General features: G+C 42.2%; 1 protein-coding gene across 9 annotated transcripts in view; it reads right to left on the minus strand.

The window, feature by feature from the left end:
* Positions 1-3,692: 3,692 nt before the first annotated feature.
* LOC140496794 (tubulin polyglutamylase complex subunit 2-like) overlaps positions 3,693-16,477 on the minus strand; it is a 36,896-nt gene continuing 24,111 nt past the window's right edge. For 4 of the 9 annotated variants that reach the window (XM_072597027.1, XM_072597025.1, XM_072597020.1 and 1 more), the window contains 3 exons: positions 15,664-15,777; positions 14,644-14,801; positions 9,914-11,551 (listed from right to left, as the gene is read on the minus strand). In XM_072597027.1, the coding sequence (XP_072453128.1) occupies positions 11,321-11,551; positions 14,644-14,801; positions 15,664-15,777 (503 nt within the window). In that variant the 3' untranslated portion in view covers positions 9,914-11,320. Of the gene's footprint in view, positions 3,940-5,390; positions 5,803-9,913; positions 11,552-14,643; positions 14,802-14,941; positions 15,232-15,663; positions 15,778-16,477 lie in introns of those variants that run through there. The other 5 variants (XM_072597022.1, XM_072597021.1, XR_011964399.1 and 2 more) reach the window with 4 other exon arrangements.

Below are 16,477 nucleotides of genomic sequence, written 5' to 3' on the forward strand. Positions count from 1 at the left end.
ACAGAATTCAACCACTCAATTTTATAAATGAGGAAACTGAGACCTCAAGAGGTTGTGACTAGCTCAGGGTCAATCAGCATCTAGCATACTATGAGTCAGGCATGTGCTAAGTAAGTACTAGGGATATAAAGTAAAGCAAAAGGCAGTCCTTGTTCTCAAGAAGCTCACATTTTAATGGAGGAGACAACGTGCAAACAGTATGTACAAATAAGACACATACAGGTACAGAGGAAAAGCATTAGTATTAAGGGGGATTGGGAAGGATTTTAGTTGGGATTTGAAGGAAGTTAGGCAAGCCAGGAGGCAGAGATGAGAGAGAAAATTCAAGGCAAGATGAAAAACTTGTGAAAATTACACGGAGTTGGGAGATGGAGTGTCTTGTGTGAAAACAAAGAGGTCAATAAAGATCAGAAACAAGTCAAAAAAGATAAGGTATGGGAGAAAGTTTTAAGGGCCTTTATAGGGGTGGGGAGATTGAGGTGTCAGAGTAGAGAACATATATGAGAGGTTATGAAAATAAAACTGGTAGGATTTGATCACTGATTGGATATGAAGGCAAGAGTGAGGAGTTGAGGGTGACACTTAGATTGGGAAACATGGGTGACTGGGAGGATGGTGAGGTCCTCAGCAACAACAATAGAAAAGTTAGGAAGAAGGGAGGGCTTGAGCAGGAAAGAGAATGAGTACAGTCTTGGATGAGCTGAGTTTAAGATATTAAAGTTATTATCCAGTTTGAGATATACAACAGGAACTTGGAGATGTGTCTAAAGAGAAGTTAGTATTGGATAAGTAGATATGAGAATCATCTGAACAAAGAGCATAATTGCATTCATGGGAGCTGTTGACATCACCAAGAAAAACAGGACATAGAAAGAAGGCCCAGGACAGAGTCCTGGATGATACCCACAGTTTGTGAATTCAGAGGTTTCCAAAGTGAATGATACTGCCTCTGAGTGGGGGGGACACTATATAGATGAAGGGAATGGTAGTAACCTCTGGTGTAATTGGGGGGCACTGAATAACAATAAGGAGTGGTGGAAGCATAAGGAAAGAAGAGAAGAAAATTCTGAAAAACCTGTTTCATCTGTTGTGTAACAGAGTTAAAGTCATAGTGATTACATTATTTTCCAGATAAACACACAAAATGCAAGCTATAACTGATAGTGGTCAAATCCGACAACAGGTCTTAACAAGCAAGTGTTGGCAGGTGAGCATATTGCACATTATCAGGAAGTTCAGAATGCACAGGCAGGAATATGTTCATGTAACGATTTGTTTGCAACACAATACTATATGGTTACATGATGCAATATTGTTTCACCAAAATTTCAATGCAGGAAAAACCCCACAAATTTACAATAAATTTTTAAATTTAAGATGTGTCATTTTAAAAAAAATTATATTTTTTCAAATGACCCATTTCATTAAATGATTAAATTTTACTTTAATTAAATTTTATTATATATTAAATATTGTATATTAAAATTTAATATTTCATTAAAGGATTAAAGAAGGCACCTAGTAATTTTTTTTGAAAATGGGGTGGTAGGCCAAATAAGTCTGGGAACCTGTGACTTAGATGAAGATCCAGCAAAGAGCATCAAGAGGCAATGGTCATACAGGTAGGAGGAATACCTTTATTGTTTCACAAAAATCTATAGAGATGAAAGCATCAAGGTGAAGAGGGTGACTATCAAAGGCTGCAGAAAAATTAAGATGTATGAGGACTGATAAAAGACCATTAGGTTTTGTGATTAAGAGATATTGTAGAGGCAGGTCGGTGGTGTAGTGGATAGAGCTCCAGCCCTGGAATCAGGACAGACCTGAGTTCAGATCCGACCTCAGACACCAGCTGTGTGACTGTGGGCAAGTTACTTAATCTTGATTGCCTAAAAAGAGAGAGAGAGAGAGAGAGAAAGAGAGAGAGAGAGAGAGAGAGAGAGAGAGAGAGAGATCATTGTTGACTCTGGAGAGAGCAGTTTGAGCTGAATGATGAGGTCAGAAGTCAGGCTGTGGAGATGAAGTGGAGGTACCTATTGTAGGTGACTTTTTCTATGTATTGTAGGAGGAGTCTAGTCACAAAAGAGAGGAGAGCTTTGTTGGAAGTAGAGAAGAAAGCCATTAGAGAATGAAGATAACTGTGAGAATGGGGGTGATGAATGTCTGAGACAAGATTCCACTCCGACTCTTCCGTGTACTCTGTCCAGACTAGGGCTCTAAACATCATACCACATTGCTCGTAGTTCATGCCTTAAAGTGGTGAGGGATGAAGAGTGAGCTCTATCCTATTCAGAGGGAACTGGGAAAATGAGGTTCAGTCTAGAAAGAGGCTCCTGGAATTTGGAAACAAGGTCTGGTTGTTTTCTGTCCCAGAGCAGCCTTCAGCAGAACAGTGGTGCCAGAAGATGAGGTACGATGAAACTTCTGGGCCTGGATCCCAAGAATCGGCAAGCCCCCCGACCCCCCCTGGAAGACGGGGTTAGAATGACTTGTAAAAGATTTTTTTCCAGCTGCCTAGTCAATCTATTGCTGGGTTGGATCAAGCAGATCATCAGGACAGGCTCCTGTTCAGGCTTAGTTACTGACAGATTTCACCATGGGCTCCCATCACTAGACCTCTGGGGGTGGATTTATGACCTTTGGGAGACTTTCTGTCACTTTGAAGTTAGCTGATAAAACATTCACGGAATACCTGCATATTGTCTGAAGCCGGGCAGAGCCCTTCCATCATGCACCGTCCTGTGGTCCCAGATGCAGGCTCCCAAGTCTTCACATATACAGGTCCCAGGAAGAGTTGATAGTACACTTCTAAGGACTGGCTCGCTATGAGTAGTCCCTCATTTTACACATATGCAGAAATGCCTCTACTATGAGGCAGAATAGGGAGGGTGTCATCACAGGGATACAAAGTGTATTAGATTCCAAAGAGGGAGAGATCACATTTGGTCAAGGCTTAGGGGGTGAGATTTGTAGGAAGAAGAAGCTGTGAATGGCAGAGAGGAATTTTAATAGGGAAATATGGAATGGGTCCAGAGCATTCCAGAAAGTAGGGTGTGCTGATAGGTGTTCAAAGGGAAAGCAGTAAACCTTTATTATATAAGTGCCTACATGCCAGGTACTGTGCTAAGCATTTTCACAAATATTAACTCATCTGACTCTCACAACAACCCTGGGAGATAGGTTATCCCCATTTTACAGTTCAGGAAACTAAGGCAAAGATTTGCCCAGTAAATATCTGAGGCCAGATTTAAACTCAAGTCTTCCTGATTCCAGGCCCAACTCTATCCACTGTGTAATCTACTTGCCACTTACAAACTAACTGGGGGAAATGACACATTCATGGAGAAATAAAATACAAAATAATATGCAAGTATACTAGAGAGGTTTTTAAAAGTTCTACTGCACTGAAATGGAAGAGGTTATTACAGAGGCAGGTTGATTTAGTCTAGTGGGTAGACTTGGAGTCAAGGAGACCTGGATTCAGATTCTGGCCTTAGACATTTACTAGCTGTGTGACCTTGGCCAAATCACTGAACTTCTGTTTGTCTCAATTTCCTTGTTTGTAAAGTGAAAGTTTGGACCCTATGTACTCTAAGCCAACTCTGAGTCAACGATCCCATGAATGAAGGCGCAAGTAGTTCAGAAGAGGCTCCTGATTATGAAATCAACAGCCCCACAATACAATGTCTTGTTTTTGGTAAGCAATTAATAGATGTTTAGTTGAATAAAAGTTTACATTGTCAATGTGAATGAGGTCACCTCAGGAACTCTGGGCTCACAGAAACTGGGTATGATCCTGGAGGTGGACAGATCTCCAAGAGAGTCTTTCTCTTGCCCATTTCTTCCACATGTAGTAAATTCAAGGACCATCTTCAAAATAAAGTTCATAGTTGTAGCTTGTGTTTAAGTTTTCTTCAATTAAAGGAATCCTTTCGCCTCCTAGATGTACAGCACAAATACTGATTATAGGACAGCCTTTATTTCATCCCACTGAAAATGAATATGATGGCTCTGCTTTCCAACCAAGGCACTATACAGAACCATGTTCAAAACCCTTTTCTTTCTCCTTCAGAAAATTCTCATATTTTCTCTTTCTCTCTGTCTCACTTCACACACCACACCCCCCCACCTGAGGGTCTGGTTCCTGACTTCCCAACCTAGGGAACTCAGGTTACCTAAGAGCCAATTCCCACAGCATTTCTCTTCCACAGACAGAAGGCTTAGGCAGATGCTCACTATCTATCACCAGGGTGCTAAACCAAACTAACTCAGTACTAACCTTTCCTGCCTCAATCCCTGCCCTCCTCTCCACTTGCCCCATCCCCACCCCATCCAATAGTTTTCTGTTCCTTGTCCAAGACCCTCCACCCCCCAACTTGTTACATCTGGTACTAGAATGCTCTCTCTCCTTATGGCTTCCCTGAGTTCCTTGAAGTCTGAGCTAAAATTTCAACCTCTATAGGATGCCTTTCCTGGTTCCTCTTAATGCTAGCGCCGTGCTTCTGTGAGGATCACTAGTTCTATATGTTGTGGTTTGCATGTCATCTCCCCCCTTTCCCTTCCTCCCCCGTTAGATTGTGAGCTCCTTGGAGGGCTTTCTTTGTATCCCCCCAGGTTAGCAACATTTCTGAATTTCTGGCACCCTGTAGGAACTTAATATATGACTGCTGACGAACAAAAACGGGCAAAGAAGAAATCCTAGAAGGTGAAGGGCTGGTTTCCCATTTACAGACCAGGGCGTGCTGGGGACTCGCTGGTTAGGTCCCTTCTCTACAAACGAGACAGACATGAAAGTTTTCAGAAAAGAAGGAAGAAGTGATGTTAAGTAGGAAGATGAGGTAGGTCCAGAGTGCCATAAGTAACACTAGGCTCCCCAAATCAGGGAAGATTTTTGTACTACCACAGCAATTCAAAGAACTTTCCACTTGGGTGCTGGTGTGGGGAGGTTGGGGAGGGCAAAGGAGGGAAGGACCAGGGAAGCCTAGAACTATAGGTACTGCTCCTTGGTTAATGAGGTTAATCATAAGGGCACTAATAACGACCCAGATTTATATGTTAACAAAGCATTTATCACCTGTGAGCTAGATGATTCAAGAATTTTTCTTCTCATTTTACAGATAAAGAAACAGAGGTTTGGGTTCAATTGACTTGTGCGTGATCACATGACAAGTATCTGTGTTGGGATTTGAATCCAAGTTGCTTGAGTTCAAATCCAAGGTAGAAGGAGGAGTGAGGGTGGAGAAGAGGAGGGGATATTCCATAAATTTCTAAAGATAGTGCTCTAAGCTCTTAGATTATAAAAGATTTGGTAAACAGTCCTCCCTGTCTTCCCTCCACTCTCCCCCACTCCCCAACTTAAGAAGAAAAAGAAAGAATAAATTTAAACTCACTGGTCAAAAATCAAGTGATGCCTGGATTCCTGGCCTTGGGCCATGGGGGAGGGCAGCCTGAGACAATGCTTCTTTTGGTAAAAGTGATGAAGCTGGGAATTGGTTGCCCAGCCAACGGTCTATTAATGAAAATGGAGGAAGGAAGCTGAGAGGAAGAGAGAGAATTCACACAATTGTCATTAAGTGCTTAACCATTTTAACATGCTCTGTTTGGCGCCACATGAACTTTACTCCTTGGTCTCAGGACTCACTCGTTCTTGGTCTTTCTCCATGGAATTCCATGCCTTTAGCTTTAGACAGCTGTTCTTTATAGGTTTATCTGGGTTCTGGTTCTGTACTCCCTGTAGAGAATCATACTTCTACTCCTCGTGGATAAAGTGGACACATCTCTCTAGAAGCTGGCCTAAGAAACCTGTATAAAAAGACATTTCTCATAAGACCAGTGAGCTTGGACGCCTGGTCTCCACAAGTCACTTATTTTTCTGAACTTCAGTTTTCTTGTCCATAAAATAGGGATAATGACACTATTGTTCAGTTGTGTTCAACTCTACATGACCATGGCAGCGATACTGGAGTGATTTGCCATTTGCTTCTTTAGTTTATTTTACAGAGGAGGCAAATGACAAACTGAAGCAAATAGGTTAAGTGACTTGCTCACGGTCACACAGCTAGACACTTACTGTGTCTGAGTTCAGATTTAAACTCGGGTCTACCTGACTCTAGGGCTACTGCTCTATCCACTGAACCACTTAGCTGCCCCCTACATAACTAAGAGAATTGAGTAAAGTGCTTTGTAAACCTGAAAGATTTATATACTCCTTATGCCTATGATTTCATTAGTATTGGAAACTGGTGAGAAAACATTCTCTACCAATGCAGGTTGGTACTTTCTCTGAAATTTATAGTCTTAGAGAGTTGTCTATCTATCAATCAACCAATCAACATTTATTAAGCACCCACTAGGTGCCAGGCATTGTGCTAAGCACGGGGGATACAAAAAAAAAAAAAGACAAAAGACAGTTCCTCAAAGAATCTAATGGGGGAGACCAAATGCATGTCTATATACATACATATCTATGTACACACATATATACACACTCACACAGCAAGTTACTGTTGTTCAGTTATGTTTGACTCTTTGTGACCTCATTTGAGGTTTTCTTGGCAAAGATACTGCAGTGGTTTGCCATTTCCTTCTCATTTTATAGATGAGGAAATGAGGCAGACAGTGAAGTGACTTGCCCAGGGTCACACAGTTTGTGGTGTCTGAGGTCAGATTTGAATTCAGGAAGATAGTCTTCTCAATTCCTGGTCCAGCACTCCATTCACTGCACCACTTAGTTGTCCCAAGCAGGATAATAATCGCAATACAAGACAAATAGGAAATAATTAAAAAAGGGAAAACACTGGCATCACAAGGGAAGGCTTCCTGTAGAAGGTGGGATTTTAGTTAGGACTTAAAGGAAGCTCTACCTAGGGTTGGTTGGTTGGTTGTTGTCCTTCGTCTTCCAAGAGGACCAAAATGACATCACCATGATAAACTCAAGTTTTAGTGTGTCTGGCTGTGGCTGATCAGACCAATACAAGCTCAGAATGCTCTACCACAGGTTGGGCACAGATAGTCCATGTGAATATTTGGGGTGGGTATCCCAAATTTGCACATCCTGCATTTACCTTGTGCTGTCTCAATTCTGCTTTGCTCAAAGAGCACAGTACCTTTTCTTATGTGGGCACACCATGCTGAGGGGTCCTGTGCTAGTGTCTCCCATGTTGCACAGTCAAATCCAAAGTTATTGAGAGAGACCTTGAGAGTGTATTGTTTCTTCTGACCACCATGTGATCTCCTGCCCCATGCAAGTTCTCCATAAAATAGTCTTTTTGGCAAGTGTACATTCTGCATTTGAACAATGTGGCCAGCCCATTGGAGTTGTGCTCTCTGAAGCATAGTTTCTATACTTGGCAGTTCTGCTTGAGCAAGTACTTCAGTGTCTGATACCTTATCCTGCCAGGTGATCCTCAGAATCTTCCTAAGACTTCAGAAAGGGCCAAGGAACAGTTGATATGGTGTTTTCTGCCCAACAACTCCAGGAGAAATGCCAGGAGCAGAACAGAGGTCTGTACACAATGTTTGTAGATCTGACCAAGGCCTTTGACACAGTTAGTCGTGAGGGCTTGTCGAAAATTATGTCAAAATTTGGTTGCCCAGAGAAGTTCATCAATATTGTACCTAGGGTAGAGATTCCACTAAATGAAGAACCAGATTAAAAGGTAATTGGGGCAATGTTTAACAAAAAATATAAAAGTGCAGTGAAACATAATGTTAATTTGTGGTTTTCTAAATCAATATGTAGCCCTCCATTTCTATTTGAATTTGACTCTCACTGGTCTAGGGTACTCAGAGGTTAAGCGGTTTGATTAAGGTGACCCAGCCGGGAGGCATCAAAGGTGGTATTTGAATTAAAGTCTTCTTGGCTCCAAGGTCACCTTGCTGGGCATAATGCCAAGTTGCTTCTCCCATCCGTAAAGTAAGATAATATTTGCCCAACCTAAATTACAGAATTGTGAGGAAAATGCTTTGTAAACTTTTATGTGAGTTAATATCAAAAAGTGAAATCAAATCAAATCTCCACATTTGTGGATAGATTAACCACTAACTAGCAATCTTGAGCCACTTTTTAACTTTAGATGTGTTTTAAATGAAAACATGTAAATGTAGAAGAATACTGTTATGCTATAAGTAATGATTAAAGGGATGGCTTCAGGGAAATCTGAAAACACTTGCATGAATTGATGCAGACGAAGTGAGTGGAACCAGGAGGACAATACAGTCACTAAATTATCATTGTAAAGCATTGTTTTTTTGCTAGACACACTGGATACAGCCTGTTTTATCAGCACTTCTGTTTTTCCTCCCTTTCTTTCTCATCACTTTGAATTTCTCCTTCTTGCAAAGTGGAAGTTCTTTGCAACATTCTCTCTACTGTCTTCCTCAATCAGGAGAAAGATTACTATGTGGTGGGTCATGTGACTGGATGGTGCTACTTGTTTGGGAAACTCTAAGGCAGGGGTGGGGATTTTGTGGCCTTGAGGCCATATGTGGCCTTCTAGGTCCTTGGGTGTGGCCTTTCGACTAAGTTTTACAGAACAAATCCTTTTATTAAGGTTTGGATTCTGTCAAAGGGCCATACTTGAGGGCTTAGAGGGCCACATGTGGCCTTGAGGACACAGGTTCCCCACCCCTGCTCTAAGGGCTCTGGCACACAACTTGCCAGGATGATGGGGGGAGGGGGAATCCTCTGTAGGGGAGCAGGTGATGGCTGATGAGATAGGAGTCCTTTCTCACCTGAGAGGCTGATTCCAACTGAGTGTGGAGGCCTATGGCCCAACCATGGTCAAGAAAAATACATCTGAAAGTCTTAAGGACTCTAATCAGTGCAGTTGTTCAATTATTTAGTTGTGTCTGACTCTTCGCAGCCCTGTATGGGGTTTTCTTGGCAAAGACATTGGAGTGGTTTGCCATTTCCTTCTCCAGTGGATTAAGGGAAACAGAAGTTAAGTGACATGCCTAGGGTCACAGAACTACTTAATGTCTGGGGGCAGGATTTGATCAGTACCGTGGCTAACCATAATTCTAGAGGATTGAGATGAAGCAGGCTTATTCACTTCTTAACACAGTAATGGACTCAAGGTGCATAACACACTTTTTGGGGGACTTTTTGTGCTTGACTATACTTTTTTGTTACAAAAGTTGTATTTTTTTTTAATTGGGGGAAGATGGGAGGAAGAGAAAACAAACGCTTGTTTATTGAAAAATCTTTTAAAACTTTAAGTTTTTTTTTAATGCCTTCAAGTAGTGGTTTCCTCCCCTACATACATCCCTATCCTCCTGATGATCACTATGAGCCAGAAATCTAAGAACTGCTCTGAATATTTCACTGAGTCAAACAATTGGGGAGATAAATTAGCTGTTATCTAAAACATCACCTGATCATGTCCAAGGTTGAGGTAGTACAGCACAGTAAAAAAGCAGTGGATTTGGATTGAGGACCCAGATTAAAATCCTGGCTCTTCAATTTAGAACTATGACCAAAGGACTATAATACCATGCACACACCCTTTGACCCAGCAATACCACTACTAGGTCAGTATCCTAAAGAGATAAAAAACAAAAATATTTATAGCAGCTTTTTCAGTAGTGGCAAAGAATTGGAAATTGAGGGGATGCCCATGAAGTGGGCAATGACTAAACAAGCTGTGGTATATGATTGTGATGCAAGACTATTGTGCTATGAGAAACGACAAGCAGGATGCTTTCAGAAAAATCTAGAAAGATTTACATGTACTGATGCAAAGTGAAGTGAACAGAACCAGGAGAACATTGCACACAGTAACAGCAACATTGTTCAATGAAGAACTGTGAATGTCTTGGCTATTCTCAGCAGTATAATGATCCAAGACAATTCTGAAAGACTTATGATGAAAGGTGCTGTCCATCTCCAGAGAAAGAACTGACAGAGCCTGAATACAGATCAAAGACATTTTTTCTTTACTTTATTTTTTTGGGGGAGCGGTGTTCTGCATTTTCTTTCACAGCATACCTTACATGGAAATGTGCTTTGCATGACTATACATAAATAACCCATGTCAAATTACTTGCCTTCTCAATGTGGGGGAGGGAAGAGAGTGAGGGAGAGAATTTGGAACTCAAAATTTGAAAAAAAAAAAAAGAATGTTAAAATTGTTTTTACACATAATTGGAGGGAAAATATTAAAAAAAAGAAAAATGAAAAAAATGCTGGCTGTTATTATTTGATCCCCTCTCTATCTGTAAAATGAGATGGATTAGTAAATAGAAAGCTAGATTAATGGTCAATAAGACTTGAGTTAAAGTCTTGCCTTGGATATTTACTAGTTGTGTGACCTCATCAGACTATTTATCTCATCTGTAAAATGGAGATAGCACCTATCTTGCCAGATTGTTGTGGGGATCAAATGAGGTAAAATATGTAAATGCTTTGGAAACTTTAACATACTATGTAAGTACTATTTTTTTTTTTTGCTATCTGGGGGATGGGTCCACCATCCATCCCACAGTTCTCTGCATTCACATGGCCATCTCTTATCCTGAAATAAATCTGCTCCAGCTACTGGGATTATTAACTCAGTGCAATAAAGAAGTTAAAATTTCAGTGAATTCTCCCAAGCAATTAGACAGAAGCCGTTTAAAATGGCTAGGCAGGTTCATTTTTATTCCGAAACAATTTTCCGGAGGTAAATATTTCATATTTAGCAGTAAACCATAGAAAAATTAAACCGTTTGAGACACTGAGAGGTAAAAACACCTCCAGACCAGGGAAGAATAGACTTTCATGGTTGGCTCTATTGATAATGAAAAACAAACAAGGAATTAAATGCAGGGGGCTTTTCTAACTTTCTGTTGAGTCTGGCAATTCTAAGGGGAAAGGATCTGGGGTTTCTCAGCAGCTGTCAAAGCTTTTATCCAGCAATAACCCAGTTAAGCAATATGTTACTGAATGGATATTCTCTTGTGTCAGGACTACTTCCATGCAGGGAAAAAAGCAGAGGTGGTGGAATGCAGATGACTATGGCCTATGTCACTGTGGAAGATGATAGACTGTTAACTCCTTAGAGTGTGACTCAGGATGGGCTTTCATGACTGCTGGATAGGGTGAGGCATTCTCTGATTGGTCTCATCAGACACTTCCTGAAGTCCAGAAGGGAGTAAACTGTCCCTTGTTCCCTTGGATGGGTTGTGGGAACAACATAACACAATCACTTGCTAGGTTGCACAGTCCTGGGCCTTCTGGTGGGACCCAGGCTCTCAGATTTGGGCCCACCCCGAGAGAGGGAATGTAAGAGCCTTTGAACTCTCCCACTGCAGAGGGAAGAGCTCATTTGGCTGGGACAGCTCACTTTCTGGCAGGGTTTCCAGAGGCAGAGGAAGACTTGGTGGAAGAAGAACTTGATGATCCTTTCTGGGAGCTTGGAGGGTTCGGGGTTCCCCCTCTTTTGGTGGGGGCCAAGGTTTTGGTCTTACTCTTGAACACTTTACTGGGGTCTAGTTTGTTTATAAAGTAGTCATTCTCTTCTGTGAGTACCGGGGTATTGTAGGTGATGGGTTTATACATGTTGAACCATTGCTGCACGGAAGGAGAGAGAGATACACACAAAGAACCATCAATCAGAGTTTGAGAAACTGATCTCTGCCAGCTCAGCATGGGAGAAGATGGGGCTGGGGGCACAGAGGCAGAGAGGGGAGGATGAAAAGACTGTGAAACAACCACCGAAGGGCACAATTCTTTCTGAGTTAAAAGGTGATGACAAGCCCCATTTGTCCTCAGTGTTGTACAGCAGTGTCATGCAGCGCCAAGCCTTAGGGATCAGGGACAAACAGGAGCTTGGCCTCCCAGACCTTGCTCCTGGGTACAGCAGGCCATCCTTGGGGGAGGGACAGCAGGCTGTCCCTGGGGGAGGGTGCCCAAGGCCCAGCCCTTTGTCTTCACATGTTCCCTGCCTTCACATGTTCCCCCATCTAAGAGGAGTGTCTCAGTACCAGCTCCTTCTCAAAGCCGCTTCCTCTGAGTCTCTGGGAAGCTGCAGTCTAACAATGCCTCCTCCTCTTGTAGAGCACTTGGAAACTTTGTCAAAATCTTTTACTTCCTTACCCATCATCCCCTGAGCAAGTCACTGACCTTCTCTGGGGCTCAGGTTTCTCATGTATAAAGATGAAGGAGGTGACCAGGTCCTCCCCACCTCACTAGCACTACTGGAAAAGCCTCCTCTTTGGTCTCCCTACATCCATTCTCCACAAAGCAGCAGACTGACAGCACTTAAAGTGCAGTGGTGACTATGGTCTCTTTTGCCCAAGAAGCATCAGTGGCTCCCTACTGTCTTTGGAATAAAGAATAAACTCTTCTGTTTGGCTTTTAATCTGATTCCAGTCCAGATTTCCTGCCTCCCTGCCTTTGCTCCATCTGGTCTACATATCTGGAATGTTCTCATTCACCTCCACTTCTTGGAACCCCTTTTGTAGTTGTTTAATCATTTCCAACTCTCTGTGACCCCTTCTGGGGTTTTCTCAGCAAAGATACTGGAGTGGTTTGCCATTTCTTTTTCTAGCTCATTTTACAGATGAGGAAACTGAGGCAAAGAGGGTCCCACGGCTAGGAAGTGTCTGAGACCAGATTTGAACTCACAAAGTTAAGTCTTCCTGAGTCCATGTCTAGCACTCTATCCACTGAGCCCCCTCGTTGCCCTTCTGGAACCCTAGCTCCCTTCAAAGTGTAGCTCAAAGGCTACCTCCTTTAGGAGCTAGTGGTTTATACCTCTGCACATCACCATGTATCTATTTTTTATGTCTCCTATATTTACTTACTGTGAATTATCTGCACTTCTTTGAAGGCAGAAAATGTCTCCTCTCTAACATCTAGAACAGTGTGCCTGGTACACAGTAAATGCTTGTTGAAAAGAAAATGAAAGTTGACAATAATTTCTAAGGGTCCTTCTAGCTTGAAATTTCCTTGATTTTATTATTCAAATCCCATTACACAGAATCACAGAGAGTTAGAAATGACCCTGAGAGAATCTAGTCTAATTCCCAGCCCGTGTATGAACAGTCTTCACTGTATCGCTGACATAGGGTCGGTTCAAATTTGACCAACTCTGGAATGAGGGTACTTACAGGGAATTTACTCACTGATCTTACTCTCACATCTACCGCTTTACCATGACCCTGGTTCAGTTTCTCTTTGTTGCTCACCTAAACTGTTGTCACTGTCCTCAAATGGCATTCCTGCTTCCAGTATCTCCTAGTCCATTTTTCATAAGGCTGCCAACATAATCTTCCTATGGCACTAATATGACCAAGTCAATCTTCTTAAAAACCTCAGTGTTTCCATATTATCTTTAGAGTAAAAATCATCAAACTAGTTCCCAGACTTGTTTCATTGTACATTCCCTTTCTGTTTCAGTCACAATGGACTATTAGCTTTCCCTGAAGTTGGCATTAAATCTGCCTTTGTCAATGTTCACAAGGCTCCTCCAAGGCTAGAATTCCCTTCCTCCTCACCTCGACCTCTCAGAATCCTTATTTTTCTTTCAGGCTTGGTGTGAAGGACACATTCTCTATGAAGCCTTCCTTGATGCCACTACTTGTTAGCGCTCTCTCCCTTCTCAGATTATCTTATATTGATATGCTTATTGATATATACCTTATATTCACCCCAGGAGAACATGCCATTAAGGGCAGGGATTATTTGCTCAACATTGCTCAACAGATTGCCTTATAGATAGAAGGCATTTATTAAGTATTTATTGAAAGGATGAAAGGATCTGAAGTACTGGAGATGTGAGTAGCCATAGTCACGTGTTATCTACATGTATGTCTCACTACAATTATAGTCTAACTTCATGTCTGTACATAAAATTTCTTTGCTAAGAACTAGTTGCATCTATTGCCTGCTTGTTAATGGAAAGCACACCAGTGAGGGCTCATGAGCTGTACTGTTAAAAGCCCAGACTCACAGGACACCCTACAAGCTGGGATGGCAACTCCCTCTGGAGACCAAACCCATGAGTATGAGAGAGAATCAGAGGAGTGGGCCTACACAGAGTGAGTGGTTCTCTTTCCCCCATGTGTCACACTTTTTCACTCACCAACTTCCTGTAGCTAGCTCCGATTTCCCTTTGTCACCTCTCAGTCTTTCACTTCTTGGATCATTCCTTCCGTATTATTAAGGAACTCTATTCTTCCTAATATGCATGACTATAGAGAGACATTTCTTAATTCATATTATTTTCTCTTCAGTCAGAAAGCCAATGTATATTTAACTCTTCCTACAAACACTGCACAACTCCTAGAAGTTGACGGGACAGATCAAGCTAATCACTGGCACCTACCAACCCTGCAAACTCCCATAGTGCGTTGCTTGACTGCCTGGCTTCTCATTGGCATGACTGGGCTCCTGACAACATGTGACAATAGGGATAGGAATGGCAGGAATTATTAATGCCATTGGAGAGAGGAGGAAACTGAGGGCCAGAGAGGTTAAGTGATTTGCTCCCCACCCCCCACCCCATCCAGCACATTTTCCAGAAGACTAGAGATCACTGATGAGAGGAACCAGGCAAGGGTGAGCAGGAATAGGGAGTGAAAAGGAGGCATACCAGATTATCTGGGAGAGATGTTTCAAGGCCCAAAAAGGCCCAAGGGAATTTAACCTTCTTCTCCTACCTTAGCCTGTGGGCTAACACCGTAGTTGGTGAAGGCATACTGCCACTGGGGGAGGCCCAAGTGGGTGATCAGCAGGCGGTAGTAGGCAGTGAAGCTGTCCGTGAGAAAGTGCCAATACAAAGCTCTGTCCAAGAACCAGATCTTGCTCTCTTTGGCTACTGATAGAATAAAAGAAAGAGACAGTCTCTGAGGAATGTCCATTTTACACACCTATACATATATATCCACATCTAGCTATCTATCTGGGGTATATAAACATATATATGATTTATTTAAATTAAGCATACAAGAAACATACTCTGCCTTCCAAGGATAATCCTGCAGGGGTTCTTAACTTGAGGTCTGTGAACTTATTTTTTAAATATTTTGAGAACTGTATTTCAATATAGTAAACTGCTGGCTGCTATCTTTCCAGGGGAAGCCCAGACAATGCCTCTCACTTCCTGCTCCAGCTTCTCTGCTTCTGTGGCCAGTGTCTTCACGCAGGGGCTGCTGTCCCATGCTGGTTCACATCATCATTTTAGCTCCTCGAGGATAGCGACTGCCCTTTGCTTTTTATTTTCATATCACTAGTGCTTAGCACGGTGCCTGGAACATAGTAGGCACTTAATAAATGTTTATTGGCGGACTACCATATGAAATTAGGTGCACATTACAAAAGAGATGAGAAATTAGGCTATTTCCTTACCCTTTTCTAATTTGTCCCAATGTTTTTCGTTAGATTGCTCCTCAGAAGTGGGGGCTAAGTTTTGCAAAAGCTTAGGGCTTTTCTTTAAAAGGTAAATATGATAAAGGGATAGTCAAAGGGGAATGGCTCTTTTAGTCATGCTAACATGACTCTGGGGGAAATTGTGAACTGCTCCAAAGACTAATCTTAGAGGAGGGACTTACGTATTTGGAAAAGGAAACAAAAGCCTCTGTGTGAAACAGAGGTGGGAGAAGGGAAGCAGCACTTTTAGGGAACCCCAGAATCCCAGTTACGACCTTCTCTACTATATCCTCCCTCCCCTTGTATTTTACCTGGTGAAGTCCTCCTGTAGACAAGACACACTTTGCCATTCCCATTGCAGGAATCCAGCTCAAATATTATACTTCGAGAATCAAAGTGAGGCTTCTCTGGCTGGTCTTCATTAGCTGCAAACCCGGATATTAATAATGACATTCAAACACTAGCCAACACACAACTAAGCTTAAGGAGACTGGGCCTAGATGCCAACACATGATTTTAATGGGATGGTGCCAGGAGGAATGGAGTAGAGGGCAGGCTTCCTAAGTATCCCAGAAATATTTGCAAGTTCCCTGCCCCCCAAGTTTCAGTCAAGTGAATTCTGGATACAAGGGAATAAACCAGCTCTCACCCACTGGATGACCCCTGCTCTCCCCACTCTCTTCATCACTAAGTGATGGGGATGGAACGAGAAGGAAGGTGAGGCACAGCAATGTTAATGGAATCTCTGAGGAATCTGCTGTTAGATTACCAGGGCTACGGAAGACTTAGTAATGTTACAAGAACTCAAGGAGTCTCTAGTAAGATTACTCCTGGAACAAACATGGACTGAATGGCTCAGTGCTGCTCCTGAAGTTAGAAGACGTGGGGCTGAGGCCAGTCTGACATTTCCTACTCATGTAGACTTTCTCAGACACAGTTTATTTTTAAAACGGAGAGAATAATACTTGCACAGCCTAGCTCACAGGGTTGTTGTGAGGAAAGATTATGTAAGCCGTAAAGCACTATATAAGTGTGAGCTATTACTTAACATGAACCTGACTCAGGCTGGCTCACAGTAACATTATCAATGATAATAAAAAGACCTCCAACTGTGGAACCTTGCCG

This window comes from Notamacropus eugenii, chromosome 3 (genome assembly GCF_028372415.1).
Source record: "Notamacropus eugenii isolate mMacEug1 chromosome 3, mMacEug1.pri_v2, whole genome shotgun sequence".
NCBI classification, from domain to species: Eukaryota; Metazoa; Chordata; class Mammalia; order Diprotodontia; family Macropodidae; genus Notamacropus; species Notamacropus eugenii.